The 25,096-nt window shown below is 35.9% G+C and overlaps 1 protein-coding gene across 1 annotated transcript in view; it reads left to right on the forward strand.

Annotated features, from left to right (window-relative positions):
* The window catches only part of LOC123524871 (trichohyalin-like), a 151,901-nt gene that overhangs the window by 78,288 nt on the left and 48,517 nt on the right, over positions 1 to 25,096 (forward strand). Inside the window, exons 30-39 of the mRNA XM_053539697.1 lie at positions 2,481 to 2,579; positions 5,072 to 5,107; positions 6,404 to 6,568; positions 9,459 to 9,485; positions 10,275 to 10,319; positions 13,320 to 13,420; positions 16,442 to 16,556; positions 16,772 to 16,889; positions 18,990 to 19,039; positions 19,889 to 19,986. Of these exons, the coding sequence (XP_053395672.1) occupies positions 2,481 to 2,579; positions 5,072 to 5,107; positions 6,404 to 6,568; positions 9,459 to 9,485; positions 10,275 to 10,319; positions 13,320 to 13,420; positions 16,442 to 16,556; positions 16,772 to 16,889; positions 18,990 to 19,039; positions 19,889 to 19,986 (854 nt within the window). The remainder of the gene's footprint in view (positions 1 to 2,480; positions 2,580 to 5,071; positions 5,108 to 6,403; positions 6,569 to 9,458; positions 9,486 to 10,274; positions 10,320 to 13,319; positions 13,421 to 16,441; positions 16,557 to 16,771; positions 16,890 to 18,989; positions 19,040 to 19,888; positions 19,987 to 25,096) is intronic.

Consider the following 25,096-nt stretch of genomic DNA (forward strand, 5'->3'; position numbering starts at 1 on the left):
TCATTGTGTTCGGCCCATTTTTCTTTCATCATTAACTTTGCCAGATACAGACAGATTTTCAAATAGCTTGGCACAAATATTACCATGTGTAATATAACCAATTTGTTTCATGCAAGACCAAGATCCATTGCTCAGAGGTGAATGTTACACTTGAAAGTCATATGTTTATGGTAATTGTGTTGTCTGTAAAAAAAATACATATAGGTGGATATTCGAGTGACCATTGGCTAAAAACATTCTCCATGAAAAGATTATAAGGATCTTAATGACTGCCTGAGTAAGATGGGTTTTCCCAAACCAGAGGGGCAGCGTTAAATGAAAAACCGAGCGCTAGCAAAGTTTTTTTATCCACACTGTCACGAGGGTTGGGAAAACACTTGTCTTACTCGGGCATACATTCAGTGTAACTTAATATATTTGATAGTTAACAGAGTGTGGTATTATGAATGCAGTTGATTGTTTTAATAGATTAATGCAGTGGGTCCCTGTCCCTCAGCCTGAACCAAGGTAAGTGTAGTGTTCCCAATTAACTTTCACTTGTTTGTGTATTTGGGTCAAAATTACTCCCCTAAAGTGTGACAAAGTATTTATTTTAAGCAGCCACAGTCACATAGTTTTTCCAATTCAGCTTTCACTTGTGTATTTTGATCAAAATTAATTTCCTAAAGTGTGACACAGAATGTTGTTCCTTTACTAGTCTAGGTAAGCCACCACAGTCATTTAGTCTTCCCAGTTAACTTTCACTTGATTGTGTATTTTGATCAGAATTACTTCCCTAAAGTGTGACATAAAATATTCTTTTACTATATAGGTAAGCCACCACAGTCATTTTGTCTTCCCATGAGTTAACTTTCACGTATGTATTTTGATCAAAATTACTTCCCTAAAGTGTGACACAAAATGTTCCTTTACTAGGCAAGGCACCACAGTCTTTTTGTCTTCCCAGTTAACTTCCACTTGATTGTGTATTTTGGTCAAAATTACTTTGTGACACAAAATACTCTTTATCCTTGGTGAGTGGCTCTGTAAAGTAGACATACCAATCAACTTTTATTTGTTTTTGTATTTTTTATCAAACTTCCTTATAATGGTACAAAAAATATTTCTATTACTAGGTAACAGGCCTCCCCAATTAACTTACACTTGTTTGTGAATTTTCTTCAGAATTTCTTCCCTTTGATAGGGTACTTGTATATATATAAGTGATGTAGTTTTACAAGTTAACTTTCACTTACTTGTATGTTTTGATTACAGTTACTTCCAGAAAGTGTGACAAAATATTTCTGTTACTAGTTATATATATATATATATATATATCGAAAAAATGACAGCTTAACTTTTGAGTGGTCTAAACACTGTGTAAGTTTGTTTATACTGCAGCAGAAAAGCTTGATGGACTGTCCATAAAATGGGAAACAGAAAAACGAAAAAATGAGCATAAGTTTTGAGCAAAATTACATGTAGGGGACTTTATGGTACCATAGAATTTAATGGTAGGGTAACCAAAAAGCATCATATATACTTGTAATACTATGTTTTGTAAATAATGCCAGCACATAGACATTATAATACTTTGTTACTACTATCATAGAGTATTAGTAGTGAATGTTATCACAAAAAGTTTGACTTTGCTTAAATTTAACACACATTACTTTATATTTCAATTTTTGGTTGTTATTGTTGATTTTTTTTTTTTTTTTCAGAAATATTGTAAGAGTATTTTGAGACAGCTACGCAATTTTTACTTTAGGGCACTTGAACATGTAAAGCTTATTTACAAAATACATTTGAGCCGTGTCACGAGAAAACCAACATAGTGGGTTTGCGACCAGCAAGGATCCAGACCAGCCTGCGCATCCGCGCAGTCTGGTCAGGATCCATGCTGTTTGCTTTCAAAGCCTATTACAATTAGAGAAACAGTTAGTGAACAGCATGGATCCTGACCAGACTGCGCGGATGGTCTGGATCCATGCTGGTCACAAACCCACTATGTTGGTTTTCCCATGGCACGGCTCATTTTACACTGTTATTTTGAGATTTCTTGTATTTCTGGGTACCACATTTATTTACACATGCCTGTGAATTGGGATGAATGAGATCACTTAACTTAAACAGTTTTTATTCATTGTTCACCAAACATGGTCAGAAGGATTATGGGCATGATATCTTGCCTAAAATTTTCCCAGTGGCTCTGGAGTTTAATGACCCTTGAATCACTCACAATTTCAAAAATTGACAGTCCCAGAAGCTATCTTGTGTTGATATTTTATTCCAATTTTTAGATATGACTTTTATATCTGAACCAATTCTTCACTTAAGTATGAGAACTTAAATGAAAGTATTAATTGTTGAATCCTAGAGCAAGATAACTTATAATTATCTTTTTAGTTAAATTTACTTATACTATAGTGCTGTTTAGACTTTATATGCTGTAGATTGATTGTGCACATATTGTATAGAGATTTTTCTGCCGTTTACAGCCCAGACCATGATGTGTTAGGTCAGTCAGGGGCCCCATTACGTACTGCTCCGCCCCTTAAGGGTATACTGAGCAATGGTGACATAGGAATCGGGCAGAGGTAGTTAGCTTAGTTGCATGGTTGCAGTTTGATTGCATGCTGCCCAAATAAATTATGATAAAATATTTAATAATCCTAACACTGTATTTTGATGCTTTGATTTTAGTTAACGCTTATAAGCTCACCTGTCACATAGTGACAAGGTGAGCTTTTGTGATCACCCTTCGTCCGTCGTCTGTGCGTCCGTCCGTCCGTGCGTCAACAATTTCGTGTCTGCACGATAGTGGTTTCGTTTATGATTTTATTTTAACCAAACTTGCACACAACTTGTATCACCATAAGATCTCGGTTCTTTTCTTGAACTGGCCAGATCCAAATATGGGTTCCAGAGTTATGGCCCCTGAAAGGGCCAAAATCAGCTATTTTGACCTTGTCTGCGCAATAGCAGCTTTATTTATGATTTGATTTTTACTAAACTGGCACACAACTTGTATCACCATAAGATCTTGGTTCCTCTCTTGAACTGGCCAGATCCCATTATGGGTTCGAGAGTTATGGCCCCTGAAAGGGCCAGAATTAGCTATTTTGACCTTGTCTGCACAATAGCAGCTTCATTTATGATTTTATTTTAAGCAAACTTGCACACAACTTGTATCACCATAAGATCTTGGTTCCTTTCTTGAACTGGCCAGATCCCATTATGGGTTCCAGAGTTATGGCCCCTGAAAGGGCCAAAATCAGCTATTTTGACCTTGTCTGCACAATAGCAGCTTTATTTAAGATTCGATTTTTATCAAACTGGCACACAACTTGTATCACTATAAGATCTCGGTTCCTTTCTTGAACTGGTCAGATCGCATTATGGGTTCGAGAGTTATGGCCCCTGAAAGGGCCAAAATTAGCTATTTTGACCTTGTCTGCACAATAGCAATTTCATTTATGATTTGATTTTAACTAAACTTGCACACAACTTGTATCACCACAGATCTCGGTTCCTTTCTTGAACTGGCCAGATTCCATCATGGGTTCCAGAGTTATGGCTCCTTAAAGGTCCAAAATTGGCTATTTTGGCTTTTGCAGTATATAGAGACTTCATATATGGTTTTATTTGATACAAACTTCCAAAATATCTTCAACAACAATAAATCTTGGATTCCATGACAAATTAGATCCAATTGTAGGTTCCAGAATTATTTTATATCTGATTACCTCCCATGATTGTAGTCAAAATGGATTTATATCAATAAGTACTTATAGGACTTATTTGAAATTTCATTGTTGTCATTAGTTGGACTGAGCCAATCAAAGTGGATAACTATGGACTGATTTTATGTCAAATTATCTCCCTTTATTTCAAATTAAAATGGATATGTCTCCATAACTAATGAAGATACTGATCTAAAATTTCATTTATGTCAACAGATTTATTTGGTAGATCCTTCTTTTGTTCTCTTACAATAACTTTCTTTTTAATTGCTTCCCTTTTTTTATTATTGGCCGTAGGGAAAAATCGAGACCACTTTTCTGTGATACAATATGGATGGTACCTCCAATTTTTAGGTATATTTTGACATAATATTTATCTGTACCTTGTAAGAATTTTTTTTTTCTTTTTGGTTAAATTTCTTTCCTTTGTTGTTCCTGTCCTTTGGACTTAGATATTTTTTCTAAGGACCTTCTTGTCCTCTAGTGCAATGATAACAGGTGAGTGATATAGGGCCATCATGGCCCTCTCATTTGATACAAACTTCCAAAATATTTTCAACAACAATAAATCTTGGATTCCATGACAAATCAGATCGTAGGTTCCAGAGTTATTTTATATCTGATTACCTCCCCTGATTGTAATTAAAATGGATTTATATCAGTAAGTACTTACAGGATTTATTTGAAATTTCATTATTGTTATTAGTTGGACTGAGACAATCAGGGTAGATAACTTTGGACAGATTTTATGTCAAATTACCTCCCTTTATTTCAAATTAAAATGGGTATATCTCCGTAACTAATGAAGATACCGATCTGAAATTTCATTTAATATGCCAACATATTTATTTGGCAGATCCTTCTTTTGTTCACTAACAATATTTTTGTTTTAATTACTTCCCTTTTACATTACTATAAATAGCTTATTTTAAGTAACTTTTTTATTATTGGCCATAGGGAAAAACCGAGACCACTTTTCTGTGGTACAACATGGATGGTACCTCCAATTTTTAGGCGTTTTTTGACATATCTATACCTTGTAAGAATTTTTTTCTTTTTGGTTAAATTTCTTCCCTTTGTTGTTCCTGTCCTTTGGATTTAGATATTTTTTCTGAGGACCTTCTTGTCCTCAAGTGCAATGATAACAGGTGAGCGCTATAAGGTCATCATGGCCCTCTTGTTTTAGATTCTTGAAATCTTAGTTTTCTAAAATTTCTTGCCTACTTAATTCTTATAGATTAGTCAAATTTGAACTTATTGAGAAATTATGAAAAATACTTTGAGCTTATGTTTAAACAGATTAAGCGGTTTAATAAAGTGTGTTAAAGATAGGCTTAATATTTTAGAAAAGCACCGGGCACTCCACAAAGTGTGTCAGATTTGTAAGTAAATGATTTCACAGAGGTTTCACAGATTATAGAATAGGGAAACTCTTGTGTATCTCTTTTATTCTTTCTGTGTGGTGTATAGTCTGAATATCCAAGAAAGAAGTAGAAGATTAATTGTTAGTTTTATTGGTTTATAAAAATTTACTTAAAAGATCTCACGAAAGTAGTAATTCAATATTTAACCAACACCGCATTCGTGATATCATCAGTAGATTATATTTTAAGATATCACTTAAGCTTTTAATGATATCAGGAAATGAATATATTAAAGATATCATAAAATTGAATAAAATTATAAGACAGTCTACAAGAGAAGGAAAGTATTATAAAATGACACCTTATACTATCCACTTTTAAAATTTAGGCTTGAAAATTAATCATCCATCAATGTAAATGAGCCTTGCGCTTAACTGTTAAAAGGGGTGCATACTAAAAAAATACTGACTGAATGGCGAACAGTGCAGGTCATGATCAGACTAGGCTGATCGTGATCTGCACTGGTCGCTTTTAAGGCAGAATCAATCGTGTCCAGCATGATAAGGGCTTAGAACGAGAGAAAAATAGCCGCAATTGGAGTAACTCCTACATCTTGCACTGTCTTCCAAAAATCCTTAAATAGCTAAAATTATCTGGAGGAGTTGCCAACTTGTTGGGACTAGAAATAAGCCTAGATACAAACAACCTTATTTTCTGTGTGTTTTTTCTGCAACTAGAAAAAAAAGTACTTATTTCACTCTTTCTATTTCTCATTCTATTTACACACCGCTGCTGCTTGAAGAAAAGTTGCTTGTGCTGTGAAAGACAATTACCTGATTTGCAAAAACTGCGCAGCTCTCAGAAAAATACGGTTGATTGAAGTTGAAAGTTACTTTCACCAAATTTTTACCATTTTTATGTAAAAATATAAACAAATTGTTTGCTTTGACAGAATTTAATGCTAGTGTTGCATGTCTTATTTTTGCCATTCAGTTGTTTTACATTGTTTAAGAATAATTTTTTTGTTCTTTTTAATGTGTTATGATGTTTATGATTCGTTCTAAAAATAATCCTTACAAAATGATAATTAAATAAATAAAAAGTCTGATAATGTATAAATGTGCTGAAAATACGTTATATTAACTAGATTTATGTATTTTATGTGAGTTTTGTGTCTTTAGTGATATTAGTGGTTATTTGCAGTGTTTTTCTTGAGATGAAAACGTCTAACAGGAAGTATGAAGTTCATTGATAGTGCTGAATATGATTCATAAACTTGTGACATTTCAGTACCAAAATCTTTGTATGTTTCAGTGGTGATGATCTTCAGCTAGATTTGGGAGGAAGAGGCGGGCGAGAACGAGGTAGAAGGCGTGAGCGAGACACTGGATTACTGGATCCAGGATTTGCGGGCCTGCTCGACTCACGAAGGCCTATAGGTGCAGCCAACCCACCTCCCGGACTCATGTACCAGCCATCGTAAGTATCTATGGTGTTTAAAACTTAAAAGGTGACTTTTTGGTGGTCTTTTCTTCACTGTGACCCCTGACATACTCTACTGGCACTCTTGGATTCAGAGACTGGTCTTAAAGACTTTGTTTTATATCCAAGAAGTTGCAGCATTTTACTACTTAAGTTAGTCTCGGCTCTTGTACATTTAAAAGACCATCAAGGGAAACCTTAAAACTATTCAATATGTAGATAGATAAATTACAGAATAGTCCGTCAACCAGTTGCCCACAGGACGAATTACAGAATATTGTTCTTTAACCAATTGCCCACAGGAATAAATTACAGAATTGTCCATCAACCAGTTGCCCACAGGATGAATTACAGAACATTGTTCTTTAACCTGTTGCCCACAGGATCGTGTTACCCACAGGATTGTGTTACAAACTTCACAAGGAGCTATCACAAAGTCCTTGAAGCTTGGCCATTAGTATATAGCTTCATATAGTTTGTTCAAAAGTTTACATGATACAGTAGTAGAATGTTAAGGCATGTTGCATATACGAGGGCTGTTCAAATATAACGTAGACTTTTGCTGTTAATAGCCGCCTATATTGTGAGATATATGACTGTAATATGCAATTTTTGTGTAATTCGGTAAAACATTTTTTGTAAGTTTTTTGTTGACTTGCAAAGTGTGTAGAAAGTTTTATTTACCATAGCTACGCATAACTGGCACAGAAAACTGTAAAAGACTAGGTAAAAGGCTATAAAATCGAGTTAGAAGGCAAGTTTCAGAAATACAGCTTCTGACTGGTTGATTCCTAGAATAGTTTGAGATTGACTAATGGCTGATTGGTCTGAAGACTTTGTATTATAGCCAGGAAGTTGCAGCTTTTTTACTACTGCTCAAGAGAAACCTTAAAACTATTCAGTATGTAGATAGATAAATTACAGAAGTGTCCATAAACCAGTTGCCCACAGGATTTTCCATTAACCAGTTGCCAGAAGGATTATGCTGTACAAGGGATTGTTTCGATGAATTGTAGTATTGTCTATTAACAAGTTTACCACAGGATTTTGTACATAAATTAAGAACTGTCCATTATCCAGTTGCCCACAGGATTGTGTAGATAACATACAGAATTGTCCATTAACCAGTCAGCCACAGGATTCTGTAGATAAATTACTTAAGTTGTTCGTAAATTAGTTTTCCACAGGACTGTATGGATGAATTACAGAATTGTTCAATAACCAATCCAACAGGATGTGTTGCTTATCATGCTTCACAGGGTTTAATGCTAATGTCTTGGATGCTTGGCTGTAGGTTCATAATGGCGTGTTCAGAAGTTTACATTATACAGTAGTAGAAAATTAATGCATGCATGCTGCATATTATAAGAACAAGAATATATAATTTAACTAATACTAATTTACTTTTCTTCAAAAATCTGTTAATTATCGTCTCAAAGAGCTTGAAAGAACTGAAAATATGTCAACGATTTAAATGACTAAAATTGGTTCCTTTGGTCGAATTAAGAAAATGGCTGATTAATTTGACATTATAGTATAAATTTAAAGAAAAAATAAAACAGCTTTTAAAATGATTTATAAATTAAGAAGAAAATCATTTGTGTATTTTCAGTTTTGGGCCGGCAAGCTCTTCATCTTACGGCAATTTCTACTAAAGCATTATTGTACTGCATGAAAATGCTTGTTGCAGAATTTGTGTAACAGACTTTGGAGGCATTCTAAAATGCTTTTTCCAATTAACAGAAAATTTCTCACTCTTTATTAACTGTGATGATTTGATACTTACCGTCTGTGATAAATGTTGTTTTAAGTCATTACTAACATAGGACAGAATCTGATTCATTTAAGTGTTATGACATCTGATGACATTATGACGTCATGTAAACATTTGTGTAGTTCATTCAGTCTCAGACCCTAATTTTTTTAGCTCACCTGAGCACAAAGTGCTCAAGGTGAGCTTTTGTGATCGCCCTGTGTCCGTCGTCCGTCCGTCGTCGTCAACCGTTGAATTTGACTGTTAACAGTCTAGAGGTCACAATTTTGGCCCAATCTTAATGAAACTTTGTCAGAATGTTACCCTCAATAAAATCTTGGACAAATTTGATATTGGGTCATCCAAGGTCAAAAACTAGGTCACCAGGTCAAATCAAAGGAAAAGCTTGTTAACACTCTAGAGGTCACAATTTTGACCCAATCCTAATGAAACTTGGTCAGAATATAACCCTCAATTAAATCTTGGATGATTTCCATATTGGGACATCTGGGGTCAAAAACTAGGTCAGCAGGTCAAATCAAAGGAAAAGCTTTTTAACACTGTAGAGGCCACATTTATGACTGTATCTTCATGAAATTTGGTCAGAATGTTAATCTTGATGATCTGAAGGTCCATTGTGAATATGGGTCATGTAGGGTCAAAAACTAGGTCACCAGGTCAAATCAAAGGAAAAGCTAGTTAACACTCTAGAGGCCACATTTATGACCATATCTTAATGAAACTTGATCAGAATGTTAATCTTGATGATATATAGATCAAATTCAAATCTGGGTCAGATTGGATCAAAAACAAGGTCACTAGGTCAAATCAAAAGAAAAGCTTGTTAACACTCTAAAAGGCCACATTTATGACCATATCTTAATGAAATTTGGTCAGGATGTTAATCTTGATGATTCCTAGGTCAGGTGAGCGATACAGGGCCTTCATGGCCCTCTTGTTTATGGGTATCATAGTTTATAAATTATTCATTATGTAGAATGTAATCTTGCATTAGACTGGTATAAGTATCAGCTTCTAATTCTTAATCTGCCTGTGCTGACCAAGATAAAGTGTAAACCAGTCCTGGAATTATTTGCATTAAACTGGTATACAGATATGAGCTCTTAACTTCAGATTTCCAAGTGCTGATCAAGATAAACGGTAAACCAGTCCTTGTATTTCCCATAACTCACATCTTGCATAGATCTTAACCTGTCACATAGCATGTTGTTGTTGTTTTTTCATTGCTGTTATTTATTTTTTAACCAGATAAATGTTGTTCAGTTGTTTCTATTGTACTAGAAATGGTATAATATTTCTGTGGTGAGCTGTAAAACTAAAATGCTGTCGCTGATAAAAAAATGAGATGCTATTACACAATATTTTGTCAAGAAACACTTCCTGGAATCATCCAGTATATTGGCACCATGGTTTGTAGAATCCGAGCATGCATCTCCTTTGTTTGTTCTCATAATTCTGCTCCAACTGAAGATGAGCAATTTAATCACACAACTTTTCCCTCTTGCGGCAAGTTTAAATTCAAATTTTGATTTCAAGTTAAGCCAGTCCAAGCGAGACTTACTTGACAATTATTCTCTCTCAAACTTGAGAAAAAGGATATGTGGGAAATAATTTATTAAGAAATGTTTTTGCTAACCGTTTGAAGTTACAAGAAATTATTTTGGGCAATTTTCTAAGTACATATGCCCTAACTTATGAAGTTGCATGCATGACTCGATGAGGTTATGAAGTTCAGCCACTTCACTTCATTATTGAATGTTGCTTTCATTCATTCATTGCCATTAAAATTCAGTCCAAATTGTTCAATGCTCCATGTAAAATGCTTGTATTGTTTCCATTTTTTTTATAAAGTACAAAAGTTCCTGTTGAATTGTTTATTATGATTGTATATTTAATTTAGTGTCACTTCTTATTTTGTTATTTCTTCAGATATTCGGAAATTCTTGAGGTTCCATCGCTAAATCCTTTGTCAGGGTAAAAGTTAATGCTTTTAATTAGGCTCTTCTCATCAATAACATTTTCATCTTGATACAATTATGTAACATTATAACCCTCAGTTAGCTTGTATGAAAATAAGTTGAAATTTTATATAAAAAGACATTCATAATATTATAGTTCATGGTGTTGCTACAAAATAACAGGTTTGCTGATTGGTTGGCTTTGTTAAATAATTATCAAAGTATTTTAGAATACCAGCCAATAATATTTTCACTTTGAAATAAGCCATTTTATGATTGGCTGCATTTTGAGCTAAAAATAAAGTAGTGAGCTAGCCAATGAAAAGTGTTTTACATGTAACACCTGCTCTAGTTGGTTTGATTTAATTTGATTTTTAAAAGATGAAATACAAATCAATTTTTAGGAGATCAACAAAACGTTGTAAACTTCAGTACTTGGTGGAACTCCACTGCTTAAGTTAAAATGCCTGATACTCAATCTTAGTGTTCAGTTTAGCATATATTTGTGTTCCTTTCAAGTTTTTTTTTCATTTAACTTCAAAATCAACTTGTTTTATGTACATAAAAGCTATACCAAGGGCCTTACTAACTTCGTAAAGGGTACAAGTTATCATCCTTATTTTTTTTGTTTTATCTCTATATTCTCAGGTATCAGTTTTCTGTTATTATACTTAGTAGATGTACTTTATCAGTGCAGTAACAATTTTATGTTTAAATCCTAGATTTTATATTTTTACTAGACTACTTTGCTATTTATAGTTATTTTTGGTCATTCTTTTCTCTTATACCCCAGTCACATATACTGCGCGGATAGCTACGTCTAGCCAGGGATAGAAACGTAGTAATCCGTATCGACTTGTACCTGAGCCGTACAGATTGGTATGAATAACTACTTTAAGGTACGGCTCAGGTACGGATTGATAAGGATTACTACGTTTCTATCCGTGGCTAGACGTAGCTATCCACGCCGTGTGTGTGACTGGGGTATTAAGGTCTACACTTTTGGTTAGGAAGGTATTTAGGATTGTAACATTTTAGGTTATAGTGAGTTTAATGAAAGGAATTGTTTTTAGCTCATCTGATTTTTTGAAAAAAAATGATGAGTTATTGTCATCACTTGAGCGGTTGTCGGCGTCGGCGTCGGCGTCGGTGTCGGCGTCGGCGTCTGCGTCGGCGTTGCTTGGTTAAGTTTTATGTTTAGGTTAGCTTTTCTCCTAAACTATCAAAGCTATTGCTTTGAAACTTGGAATACTTGTTCACCATCATAAGCCGACCCTGTATAGCAAGAAACATAACTCCATCTTGCATTTTGCAAGATTTATGGCCCCTTTTGTACTTAGAAAATATCAGATTTCTTGGTTACGTTTTATGTTTAGGTCAACTTTTTCTCTTAAACCATCAAAGCTATTGCTTTAAAACTTGCAACTGTTGTTCACCATCATAAGCTGACCCTGTAAAGCAAGCAACATAACTCCATCCTGCTTTTTGCAATAATTATTGCCCCTTTTGGACTTAGAAAAATCATTTTCTTGGTTGAATATTATGTTTAAGTCAACTTTTCTCATAAACTATCAAAGCTATTGCTTTAAAACTTGCAACAGTTTTTCACCAACATAAGTGGACACTGTACATCAAGAAAAATAACTCTGTCCTGCTTTTTGCAAGAATGATGGCCCTTTTTAGACTTAGAAAATCATGGGTAGGACAATATTTCTATTATACAAAAAAAATCAGATGAGCGTCAGCACCCGCAAGGCGGTGCTCTTGTTAAGATTAAGATATCAGCATTGTTAAAAATTAACTTGCATGGAATTAAAGATTGTGGAGTGGTTTTGAAAAATCTGTATTGTCATAATCATTTGTTGTTGTTGTTGTTTAGATACTTTTGTTTTCTGTTAACGATATACATTTTGTTGATATTTTATATGTATTTTAGAGTGTTCTAAATGTCTTTTATATTCTATATGTTTTTTAGAAATAAATATTTTTAGAAAAAAACGTATTTATCTTTAGTTTAAATATGGTTAAAGACAGTTAATTTACTACAATTATGACAATTCTTTGCTCAATTCCATGACAACAGAAAGCATTGCTTTATTTACTTGTAGGAAATAAATTGATCCAAGTTTTATTTAATAGATAAAATTTCTTAAATGGAAACCATGATCTGTAAACTGGCAACCGTCTGAAGATACCCTATTAGAATAATAGATACAGTGCAAAAGCTCCAACCGGAAGAAAGTAGGTTTGAATTGAAATGATGCATACTTTTGTTGTCCCCTTTTTACCAGGGCACCTTTCTAAAGATACCCTAGCTATGGCAACCTCATAAAATATGCCCTGTTAGCACGGTACAGTACAAGACTCTAGTAAGGGGAAAGGAGGGTTGAGTCATGGATGAAGCATTATATTGTCTTTGTTGATAAGCTGCATGAACACAATGTGTCCTATACCTCTGGTTTATGTAGGGAATCTTCACTTGATTGCCAAGGTAACAGGGAAGGAGTCTAGTTATCATACAGAACATAAATGCTGGTGAAAATGGTTGTTAAAGCAAACAAACAGTAACTTTGTGTGAATATTAAATGCTTGTTGGCTTTGTTTAAGTGATATTTTGATTTAGATTTGTTGAAAATTACATCAAGTGGCCAAAACATGTTTTCTCTATATTACTAATCATTTGGAAAATGGGCAAAGTTTTATACTATAAGACCAGTTGACATACTATTAAGTGTAAGGTAAGAAACTTTTTGGTGTGAAATGGGAAGAAATTTGACAGTAGCAAAAAGAAGAGCCTGAACAAGGAAATGAAATGACAACTATTATAAAGTAAAACAACATTCTCTTAACCTCTGACAAGCAAACAATAAAAAATTCTGTACAAAGAATAATTTCCCCTAAGTAAATAAACTTCTTTACAACAAATATGTTTTGTGTTCCCGTTCAGGTGTTTGCTCAAGAAAGGCTCCTGTGAAGTTTAAATAGCTGAAAGTTTTTATTTACGTTTGATTTGCAGCACCTATGTGACTGGGGGCGGAGGACCAGAAGGAGTTAGTTCCATTGAGGAGGCATACCGTTACTATGGCATGACAGATCCGCTCCAATTGTATAATGGTGGTGAGATAATGTTTCTTATTCATATTGAAGATTTGTTTGAAAATGCACTGATCAAAACAACTAAATCCACAAGGGCTCAACAAATCCATTCATCTGATGGTAATGTGAGTAGAAAGTGGCTCTGTATGAATGGAACTTGCTGTAGTACTTGTCCTGCAGAACAAGTGTAAATTTTGACCAAAAATATAATAAATCCAGTTAAAATGGAGCTTTGCACAAGCTAAATAACTAAAAGATAAAAACAGGTCTGAATTTGATTCAGGGCAGGGATTTTTTTAGGACTGGTCCTGATTTCAGGCTTTTGGTTGCCAGACTTTCTCTATATAACTCTGTTGAAGATGTGGATTTCAGACTCGTGAATGTAGATTTCCAGGCTTTTAATTCTTGACTGAATCCCAGGCCTGTCGATTTGCTATTTGAAATTCTAAATCTGTCTTGCTCTGTTACGGTACTACATTTTAATCACATTAGCTAGACATTCGATAGTCCTGAACAAAATTCTGGTTTTGACCCTCTTTAACAGAATTTAAAATAGATGTTGTCTGTGAAAAAAAGTTGTAAAGTGAATTGCCGGACAAATACAAATTGTAGCATGATCTTTTAAAGAATTTGTTTAGCCCTGCCCACAATTACAGTTTTTGAATTATTTTCTGCAGTTACTCAACATTATCTTATGTAGATCTAATTTTTCAAAAATATCTGACCTTTTTCATGAAAATTTGACATACAGGAGAAAGAAAATTTATATTAATGCCAACAGGATATTATTTACAACAGTTAACAACCAGTGGGTGTAATTTCAACATCAGTGAGATCTAACGATGTGCCAGACTTAATAACTGATGGGAAGTGGAGCAAAGGACACTATTCTATGATAATAAGTTCTGTATTGGTTGCAGACCAGTTTAAGGGACTACTTGGGTTTATACCACATCCATGTGTCCCGTTATTGCCCAGTCCATAATTCTGCCATCCGTTAAAGGATTTTGACATAACTTGGCACAAAATTGAATGTTACCTATATTGAAACAATGTGTCACACTCAATGGTCAAGGTCACATTAGGCGTTCAAAGGTTAACAGGGCTTATTTCTTGTCCAGTCAATAACTCTGTCATCCATGAAGGGATTTTGACTTTACTTGGCACATGTGTTGCCAAAACAAGACCTTGATCCCTTGCTTAAAGGTCAAGTTCACACAAAAATTCAAAGATTTAAGGTCATTTATGTAGTCCCAACATATAATTTTTTATCCATATATGGATATTCTTATAATATGGAAAAGAAATTCAGCAGAACAGGAAGATGTATGACATGCGAGACCTAGGTCCCTAACTCTAAGGTCAAGGTCCAACTTGGAGGTCAAAGATGGCATCGTAAACACTTTTTATACGCCCGTTTGAAAAACGGGACGTATTGTGGGAATGCCCCTGGCGGGCGGATAGGCGGGCGGGCGGCGTCCACAGACCTTGTCCGGTGCATATCTTCTACATGCATGGAGGGATTTTAATGAAACTTGGCACAGTTGTTCACCATCATGAGACAGAGTGTCATGCGCAAGAACCAGGTCCCTAGGTCTGAGGTCAAGGTCACACTTAGAGGTTAAAGGTCAAATTCAAGAATGACTTTGTCTGGAGCATATCTTCTTCATGTATGGAGGGATTTTGATGAAAGTTGGCACAATTGTTTATCATCATGAGACAGAGTGTCATGCGCAAAAACCAGGTCCCTAGGTCTAAGGTCAAGGTCACACTTAGAGGTCAAAGGATACAAGAATGAAAAATTCAAGAATGACTTTGTCCGGAGCATATCTTCTTCATGCATGGAAGGATTTTGATGTAGCTTGGCACATTTGTTCACCATAATGAGAGGGAGTGTCATGCACAAGAACCAGGTCCCTAGGTCTAAGGTCAAGGTCACACTTAGAGGTCAAAGGATACAAGAATGAAAACTTTGTACGGAGCATATCTTCTTCATGCATTGAGGGATTTTGATACAACTAAGCACAAATGTTCACAAGCATGAGATGGAGTGTCATGCGCAAGAACCAGGTCCCTAGGTCTAAGGTCAAGGTCACACTTAGAGGCCAAAGGTCAGATACAAGAATGACTTTGTCCGGAGCATTTCTTCTTCATGCATGGAGGGTTTTTGATGTAACTTGGCACAATTATACACCATCATGAGACGGAGTGTCATGCACTGGTCCCTTCTTTTGAGTTACTTCCCTTTGCTTTACTATAAATAGCTTATATTGTAACTTTTTCATTACAAGTCATAGGGAAAAATCGGGACCACTTTTCTGTAGTACAACATGCATGTTACATCCAATTCTGAGGTGTATTTTGAGCTATCTCTACCTGGTTAGGATTTTTATAGGGACTTGTAATTTTTTTTTTTTTTAATTTTATTTTTTTTTTCCTCTCTCTCTCTTTAAAGATTAACTTCCCTTAGTTGTTACTATAAATAACTGACATTGTAACTTTTTTATAATTGACGCTAGGGAAAAACCAAGACTACTTTTCTGTGGTACAACATTGATGTTACTTTCAAATTTTGGGTGTATTTTAGGGTATCTCTACCTGGTAAGGATTTTTTCTGTGGACTTAGAAAAATGAAAGAATGACAATAATTTCTAAAAAAAAACATTGTAAACAACTAGAAAATTAAAATTCCATTTGCAAATACAGGTGCTAGTGTAAAGAAATTTACTGTGACGGACGTATATTGTGACATTCTGGCACTCTTGTTTGACATTTTCAGACACACAGTTCATAAAAATACATCTTTTACCAAATTTAGTATATAGAATGGAACTAGAAACAAACTTTTAAGACTATTGGAGACTTTACAAAATGTTTTTTATGTCCAGAATTATTTCCCATCATAATTTAAACCCCAGTAGTTTCCCAAAAGTCCCCAATTTATATAAATATTAGTACCAGTATTTATTTTAATTGATAATTCAGATTAAGCTGTATATTATTGCATATAATTATTACCAAATTGAATATTGATTTATACAGGTGGAGGTGGAGTTCCAAGCTTGAACCTGGGTGGAGATTATGGAGGGGGTGGGGCTCCATATCGTGGATCACCAACACCTAGAGTCACATTTGCTGATGATCCACCGCTATCAACGTTAGTAAATTCTAACTTCATACTGATAAACAAGTGTTATTACTGGTTGAATGCCTGATTTCATTACAAGTTGCTATAAAGTTCTTTCAGTAATATTTTTGTTCAGACTTTTAATTCTCTACTTAATTTGCATTTTACAAAGACGAGATGTCTTGGATATTCTATTTTTGCCTAATTCCTTCCTTTTTACCTTGTTTGTGATTTGTTTTATATAGAAGACGTCGAGACAGGAGTAAGGAGCGCATATCACCCTACCAGTTTGCTAGTGATGATGATATTCGGTCAAAGTCGAGGTCAGAAGCCCAGAGTTACGGTGCTGAATTGGAAAGACAGGTTGGTTTTATGGTTTTTTTTTAGAGCTTCCTCTCGTTAAAATAAAAGTTATAGGGTAGCTTCAGAGCAAAATCTTTTGACTACTGATTCACAAAACTTTGCCTCAGGGTCTTGCAACTAAGTTTGGACACCAGTCTCAGAATGCATGCTTGCCATTGGTCAGTTTGAAGGTTTAACTTTCAAATCAACCAATGGGATGCTGGAATTTTGAGACTGGTCTTCAGGTCTTGGCTCTGGACATTGGGATCTTGGGTGAGACAAGTATATGAAAGGGTTATATTTTTGTGCTTTACAGACCAGTTTGATAATTATGTCTCCCCCAGGAGACATATTGTTTTTGCCCTGTCCGTCCGTCCGTACGTCACACTTCATTTCCGAGCAATAACTGGAGAACCATTTGACATAGAACCTTCAAACTTCATAGGGTTGTAGGGCTGCTGGAGTAGACGACCCCTATTGTTTTTGGGGTCACTCCGTCAAAGGTCAAGGTCACAGGGGCCTGAACATTGAAAACCATTTCGGATCAATAACTAGAAAACCACTTGACCCAGAATGTTGAAACTTCATAGGATGATTGGTCATGAAGAGTAGATGACCCCTATTGATTTTGGGGTCACTCCGTCAAAGGTCAAGGTCACAGGGGCCTGAATATTGAAAACCATTTCCGATCAATGGCTAGAGAACCACTTGACCCAGAATGTTGAAACTTAATAGGATGATTGGTCATGAAAAGTAGATGACCCCTATTGATTTTGGGGTCATTCCGTCAAAGGTCAAGGTCACAGGGGCCTGAACATTGAAAACCATTTCCGATCAATAGCTAGAGAACCACTTGACCCAGAATGTTGAAACTTCATAGGATGATTGTACATGCAAAGTAGATGACCCCTATCGATTTTGAGGTCACTCCATTAAAGGTGAAGGTCACAGGGGCCTGAACAATGAAAATTATTTCCGGTCAGTTACTTGAGAACCACTTGACCCAGAATGTTGAAACTTAATAGGATGATTGGTCATGCAGAGTAGATGACCCCTAACGATTTTGGGTTCACTCTTTGAAAGGTCAAGGTCACAGGGGCCCGAACATTGAAAACCATTTCCGGTCAGTAACTTGAGAACCACTTGACCCAGAATGATGAAACTTCATAGGATGATTGGTCATGCAGAGTAGATGACCCCTAACGATTTTAGGGTCACTCTGTTAAAGGTCAAGGCCACAGGGGCCTGAACATGGAAAACCATTTCCAATCAATAACTTCAGAACCTCTCGACCCAGAATGTTGAAACTTCATAGGATGATTGTTCATGCAGAGTAAATGACCCCTATTGTTTTTGGGGTCACTCCCTTAAAGGTCAAGGTCACAGGGGCCTGAACATTGATAACTAGTTCCGATGAATAACTTGAGAACCACTTGACCCAGAATGTTGAAACTTCATAGGATGATTGAACATGCAGAGTAGATGACCCCTATTGATTTTGGGGTCAGTCTATTAAAGGTCAAGGTCACAGTGGCCTGTTCATGTAAAATCATTTTTTGGAAATAACTTGAGAACCACTTGACCTACAATGTTGAAACTTAATAGGATGATTGGACATGCAGAGTAGATGACCCCTATTTATTTTGAGGTCACTTGATCAAGGTCACAGGAGCCTGAACAGTGACTTGAGAATCACTAGGCCAAGAGTGTTGAAATTTAGCGGGATGACTGGACATGCCAAGTAGATGATCCTATTTGCAGCCAACCATCAGTGTCTCTTTGACTTTCGCTCCTGACCCCTATTGACTTCTTGCCTTTAGGACTTTGCATTGGGGGAGACATGCGCTTTTTTACAAAAGCATTTTCTAGTTAAGAATTTTTTTGTCGGGACATGTTCAGTAATTTTCTTTATTCATTATAAATATAGGATAATTTAGCGATGATCATGATAGTGTAAATATTGGTATTTTATACTCAACAGTTTACTTGTCACTAAGGTACGTGTACCTGTGTATGCTGTGATATTATGAAACAGAAAATCTTACAGCATTTTGTGTTATATTTTGGAAAACTGCTAACTTCTGGAGCAAACATATTTTTTTTTATCTGGTTAACTTTCAGATCCAAGAAAAGAGACTTCAAAAACAGAGAGAAAAAGAAAGGCAGGAAAGGTATTGATAATAAATTTGTTGTGCAGTTGATCGAGGGGCTTCTGTAGCTTCATTCACCGGGGGTTTGACTACCAAACAAGGCATAGTATTCTTTGGGGGCTTACTCTTTGTTATTATTTCTACCAAGGTACCTGTCCATGTCTGAATGTTTGGAGTCTTCATTAAAAGGGAAGTCATTACATAACCTGAGTTGGGTTGGTGTGACTAAAAATGCATGAAAAATAACACTGTATTTTATTGTGGTAAGATTTGAGATGTAAATAATACACCAATTAAGATTTATCAAAGCCTTCAATGTTTCTTATAGATGAATGCTTTCAGTGGTTTATGAATGTTTTTTGTCATGTAAATGTAAATAGCGGAACTTCTCTTCTTTGACAGTCTCTGGACCAAATGAAAAGTGCATTATGGACATTTTTATGCCCCCAAAGGGAGGCATATTTGTTTTCAACTGTCCGTCTGGTCGTTCGTTCATTTGTTCGTTCGTTTGTTCGTTCGTCACGTTAACTTATTGCTTGAAGGCACTTTACTTGCGAACCACTGTACCCAGGACCTTCAAACTTCACATGCTGATAGTACTTATTGAGTACACGACCCCTACTGACTTGGGGTCACCAGGTCAAAGGTCAAGGTCACCAGGTCAAAGGTCAAGGCGCTGCAGAGGCATTTGTCACCATTAGTGACAGCTCTTGTTTAATTTTAGGGGTGTTATTTCTAGTCAAAAACTTTATTCTGGACCAAGATAAAATTGTTGCATTAGAGGCATTGTCGTTTTTCAGGGGTTCTGGGTTATAGGGGTTTCACTATATGATTATGGGAAATTTAATTTTTGTATATGATTTGCTGCAGACTCGATAGGAAGATGGATGAAGAGATAGCTACCTATAATCCATGGGGTAAAGGTGGAGGTGGTGCACCAATCAGAGATGAGCATGGAAACCCTATAGGTAAACTTTATTATATATTATATTAAAAAGATTATATAGACCAACAAGATAGAAGCATGCATGTATCAGGTCTTCAAACAAATGATTTGATCAGCATAAAATACTTCTTTTGAAGTTCATAAAACTATTGCCGGTAGTTTGTTTGATATCAAATACAAATTTGATTCTCAAATATTGTAGTCTGTGGAATATAATCTTCTGACAGAATATTTTGCCTGTTTGCCTTTAAATAGCATGTCTGTGATTGTTGACATGAAGAAAGTTGTGTTTTGTTTTTAGCTCACTGGAACCAAGGGTTAGTATAGGTAGATGGTCCATTGTCCTTTGTCTGTTATCAACATTTTTAGCTCACCTGAACTGAAGGTTCAGAGTGAGCTATTATTATTGGTGAATGGTCCATCGTCCACATCTTCACTTAAACATCTTCTCCTCTGAAACTGCTGGAATAACACCAAATCTGTAGCGTCCTCTATCAAGTTTGTTAAAATGGGGGCTCTTGGGTCCATTTAGGGGCCGCTAGAGCTGAAAATAGAAAAACCTTTAAACAACTTCTTTTGATGAGTCGCTAGATAGATCTTCAACAAACTTGGTCTGTAGCATCATTATTAGGTCCTGTCCAAAATTTGTTCAAATGGGGGCACTTGGCCTCTTTTAGGGGCCCTAGAGCTAACAATAGAAATGCATTTAAACAACTTCTTATGAAATGCTTGGTGGATCTTCATCCAACTTGGTGTGTAGCATCATTAAATGGTCCTCTCCAACATTTATTCAAATGGGGGCCCCTTTTAGGGGCTGCTAGGGCTAAAATAGAAATACCTTCAAAAGTTTTCTTCTCATGAACCCCTTGATGGATCTGCATTAATCTTTGTCTGTAGCATAATTATATGGTCCTCTCCCAAATTTGTTCAATTGGGGGCACTTGGCCCCTTTTAGGGGCCACTAGAGCTAAAAATAGAAAAAAATAGCTAAACTGTAATTATGCATATTTAGTAAGGGAGAAAACTGCTAAACAGTGTACTGTTCTACTGAGTAAGAATTAATTCTCTGATACATAGTATTACTTCTATATGAAAACCTTTAAAAATGTTCTTGACAATGTCTGAAACCATTATGTCCTGGTTTTAGATATTTGGCGTGTAGCATTATGTAGTGGCCCTTTACCAAGTTTTTTCAAATCATGCCTCTTGGGGTCAAAATCACCCTACACTGGTGCTCACTGGTTTTACATAGAATTATGTAGGAAAAACCTTTTTTTCAAATTGACTTCTTTTTTTTAGCTCACCTGTCACATAGTGACAAGGTGAGCTTTTGTGATCACCCTTCGTCCGTCGTCCGTCGTCAGTCCGTGCGTGCGTCCGTGCGTGCGTCAACAATTTCGTGTCTGCACGATAGTGGTTTCGTTTATGATTTTATTTTAACCAAACTTGCACACAACTTGTATCACCATAAGATCATGGTTCCTTTCTTGAACTGGCCAGATCCCATTATGGGTTCCAGAGTTATGGCCCCTGAAAGGGCCAAAATTAGCTATTTTGACCTTGTCTGCACAATAGCAGCTTTATTTATGATTTGATTTTTACCAAACTGGCACACAACTTGTATCACCATAAGATCTTGGTTCCTTTCTTGAACTGGCCAGATTCCTTCATGGGTTCCAGAGTTATGGCCCCTGAAAGGGCCAGAATTAGCTATTTTGACCTTGTCTGCACAATAGCAGCTTCATTTATGATTTTATTTTAAGCAAACTTGCACACAACTTGTATCACCATAAGATCTTGGTTCCTTTCTTGAACTGGCAAGATTCCTTCATGGGTTCCAGAGTTATGGCCCCTGAAAGGGCCAGAATTAGCTATTTTGACCTTGTCTGCACAATAGCAGCTTCATTTATGATTTGAATTTAATCAAACTTGCACAAAACTTGTGTCACCATAAGATCTCGGTTCCTTTCTTGAACCGGCCAGATCCCATAATGGGTTCCAGAGTTATGGCCCCTGAAAGGGCCAAAATAAGCTATTTCGACCTTGTCTGCACAATAGTAGCTTCATTTATGATTTGATTTTAACCAAACTTGCACACAATTTGTATCACCACAAGATCTTGCTTCCTTTCTTGAACTGGCCAGATTCCGTCATGGGTTCCGGAGTTATGGCCCCTTAAAAGTCCAAAATTGGCTGTTTGGGCTTTTGCAGCCATATAGAGACTTCATTTATGGTTTTATTTGATACAAACGTCCAAAATGTCTTCAACAACAATAAATCTTGGATTCCATGACAAATCAGATCCAATCGTAGGTTCCAGAGTTATTTTATATCTGATTACCTCCCCTGATTGTAATCAAAATGGATTTATATCAGTAAGTATTTATAGGACGTATTTGAAATTTCATTATTGTTATTAGTTGGAGTGAGACAATCAGGGTAGATAACTATGGACTGATTTTATGTCAAATTACCTCCCTTTATTTCAAATTAAAATGGGTATATCTCCGTAACTAATGAAGATACTGATCTGAAATTTTATTTATGTCAACAGATTTATTTAGCAGATCTTTCTTTTGTTCACTTACAATATATTTGTTTTTAATTACTTCCCTTTTTCGTTACTATAAATAGCTTATTTTTAGTAACTTTTTTATTATTGGCCTTAGGGAAAAACCGAGACCACTTTTCTGTGGTACAACATGGATGGTACCTCCAATTTTTAGGTGTATTTTGACACATCTATACCTTGTAAGATTTTTTTTTTTCTTTTTGTTTAAATTCTTCTCTTTGTTGTTCCTGTCCTTTGGATTTAGATATTTTTTCTGAGGACCTTCTTGTCCTCAAGTGCAATGATAACAGGTGAGCAATATAGGGCCATCATGGCCCTCTTGTTTTAAATATTTTTGTTGAGCTGCTGGCGATAAGCTCGACATAGTTGTCACAATGGCAGTTGGGTGTATGTGCCTGCATCCATCGATGCATGCATCCATCCGACTTTGTCTGGTCTGTAACTTATCCATGGATCAAGGGATTTTTATGCATATGTTTGCCTCAGTGACACGGTGTGTCACATGCAAGAACCATATAAGTTCAATGTCATACTTTGAGGTCAAAGATCGAAACTCTGTGCAGTTTTGCTTGTCCGGGCTGTAACTCAGCCATGCATTGAGAGATTCTTAAAATACTTTGACACAAATGTTTTCCTCAATAAGATGATGAGTCATGTGCAAAACCAGATTAGTAGCTTAAAGATCAAGGTCATACTTGGAGGTCAAAGATCAAAACTTTGTGCAGTTTTCCTTGTACAGGCTGTAACTCAGCCATGGATTGAGACTTTCTTAAATTACTAGGCACAATTGTTTGTCTCAGTGAGACATTCTGTCAGATTAAGTACTTTAAAGGTCAAGGTCACACATAAGGATCAAAGGTCAAAAGTTGATGCAGAAACTTGACTGGGCTGTAACTTAGCCATGTATGGAGATGTTCTTAAATAACTTGGCAGAAATGTTTGCGGCAGTCAGGAAAAACTTGTCAAGCCCCATAACTCTGACCATGACTTTTAGCTCACCTGAGCCAAAGGCTCATGGTGATCTTTTGTGACAGCTGAATGTCCGTCTTGCATCGTCCGTCGTCCGTCTGTCAACAGTTTTAAAAATAATCTTCAAAACCACTGGGCAGATTTACACAAAACTTCACAGGAATGATCCTTAAGTGGCCCCCTTTCAAAATTATTCAAAGAATTGAATTTCACACAGAACTCTTGGCAACCAAAAGGAAAAACTTTAAAAATCTTCTTGTCGCAAACTGCAAGGCGTAGAGCCTCGATATTTGGCATGTGACATCATCTAATAGTCCTCTGTTAAGATTGTTCAGTATATACCCCAGGGATGAAAAGAGACTCCACCCCGGGGGTCTCAAGTTAGACTAATATAGGAAACAACTTTAAAGATATTATTGTCTGAACCATAAGACCTAGGCCTTTGATATTTGGTATGTAGCATTGCCTTGTGGTCCTCTACAAAGAGTGTTCAAAGGATAACCCTGGGGTGTAAAGAGGCCGCGTCCATGGGATCCCAAGTTTTACATAGACTTATATAGGAAAAAACTTCTTGCCTGAAATTGCTTTTGATATTTTGTATGTTGCATTGCCTAGTGGTCCTCTACCAGATTGTTCAAATTATGCCCCTGGAGTGAAAAGAGGTTTTGCCATGGGGGTTCCAAGTTTTAGATAGACTTGTATAGGAAAAACTTTGACAGTCTTCTTGTCTGAAAGTTCAAGGACTAGGCCTTTGATATTTAGTATGTAGCATTGCCTAGTGCTTTTCTAACAAGATTGTTCAAATTATGCCCCTGTGATGAAAAGAGGCCTCGCCCCAGGGGTCACTTGTTATATTGACGGTAGTTATATAGGAAAAAATACTTCAAAAATTATCTGATCATATTTCCTAGACTGTTTAATTATAATTACCTGATGACCCCAAGTAATTACTGTGACCTTGACCTACTGACCTACTTTCCTGGTTTTTTAAGATACAGTCTTGAAATATGGATAACATATACAGTTTTGCGCTCTAGTCTTAAAACTGACTTTCAATGACAATGAATGTGACCTACTGACCTACTTTCTTAATATTTTAGCATCAGTTTGACATTCAAAACATGTAGCTCATATTACTCAGGTGAGCGATACAGGGTCATCATGACCCTCTTTTTTAATTTTAAGGTGTGCCTCAGGTGAGCGACTTCTTGTCTGAAAGTTCATGGTCTAAGCCTTTGATATTTGGTTATTTACTTAAACATCTTGAATCTTTCAAAGAACTTCTTCTCATGATCAGCGTGATGAATCGTCATCAAGCTTGGTTTGTAGCATCAATGTAGGCACCCTCCCATTTATTTTTCAAATGGGGGTACTTTGGCCACTTAGAGTTAAAAAATAGGAAAACCTCTAAACAACTTCTTCTCATGAACTGCTTAATGGATCTCCATCAAACTTGGTATGTAGAATCAGTATAAAGTGTTACTTCAAATTTGTTCAAATAAGGGCACTTGACCAGCTTTATTTTTTGTGTGTGCTGAACACAGATTTTACCATTCATGATACAGTATTTTATATGTATATACAAGGTCAG

The sequence above is a fragment of the Mercenaria mercenaria genome, chromosome 3 (genome assembly GCF_021730395.1).
Source record: "Mercenaria mercenaria strain notata chromosome 3, MADL_Memer_1, whole genome shotgun sequence".
Lineage (NCBI taxonomy): Eukaryota > Metazoa > Mollusca > Bivalvia > Venerida > Veneridae > Mercenaria > Mercenaria mercenaria.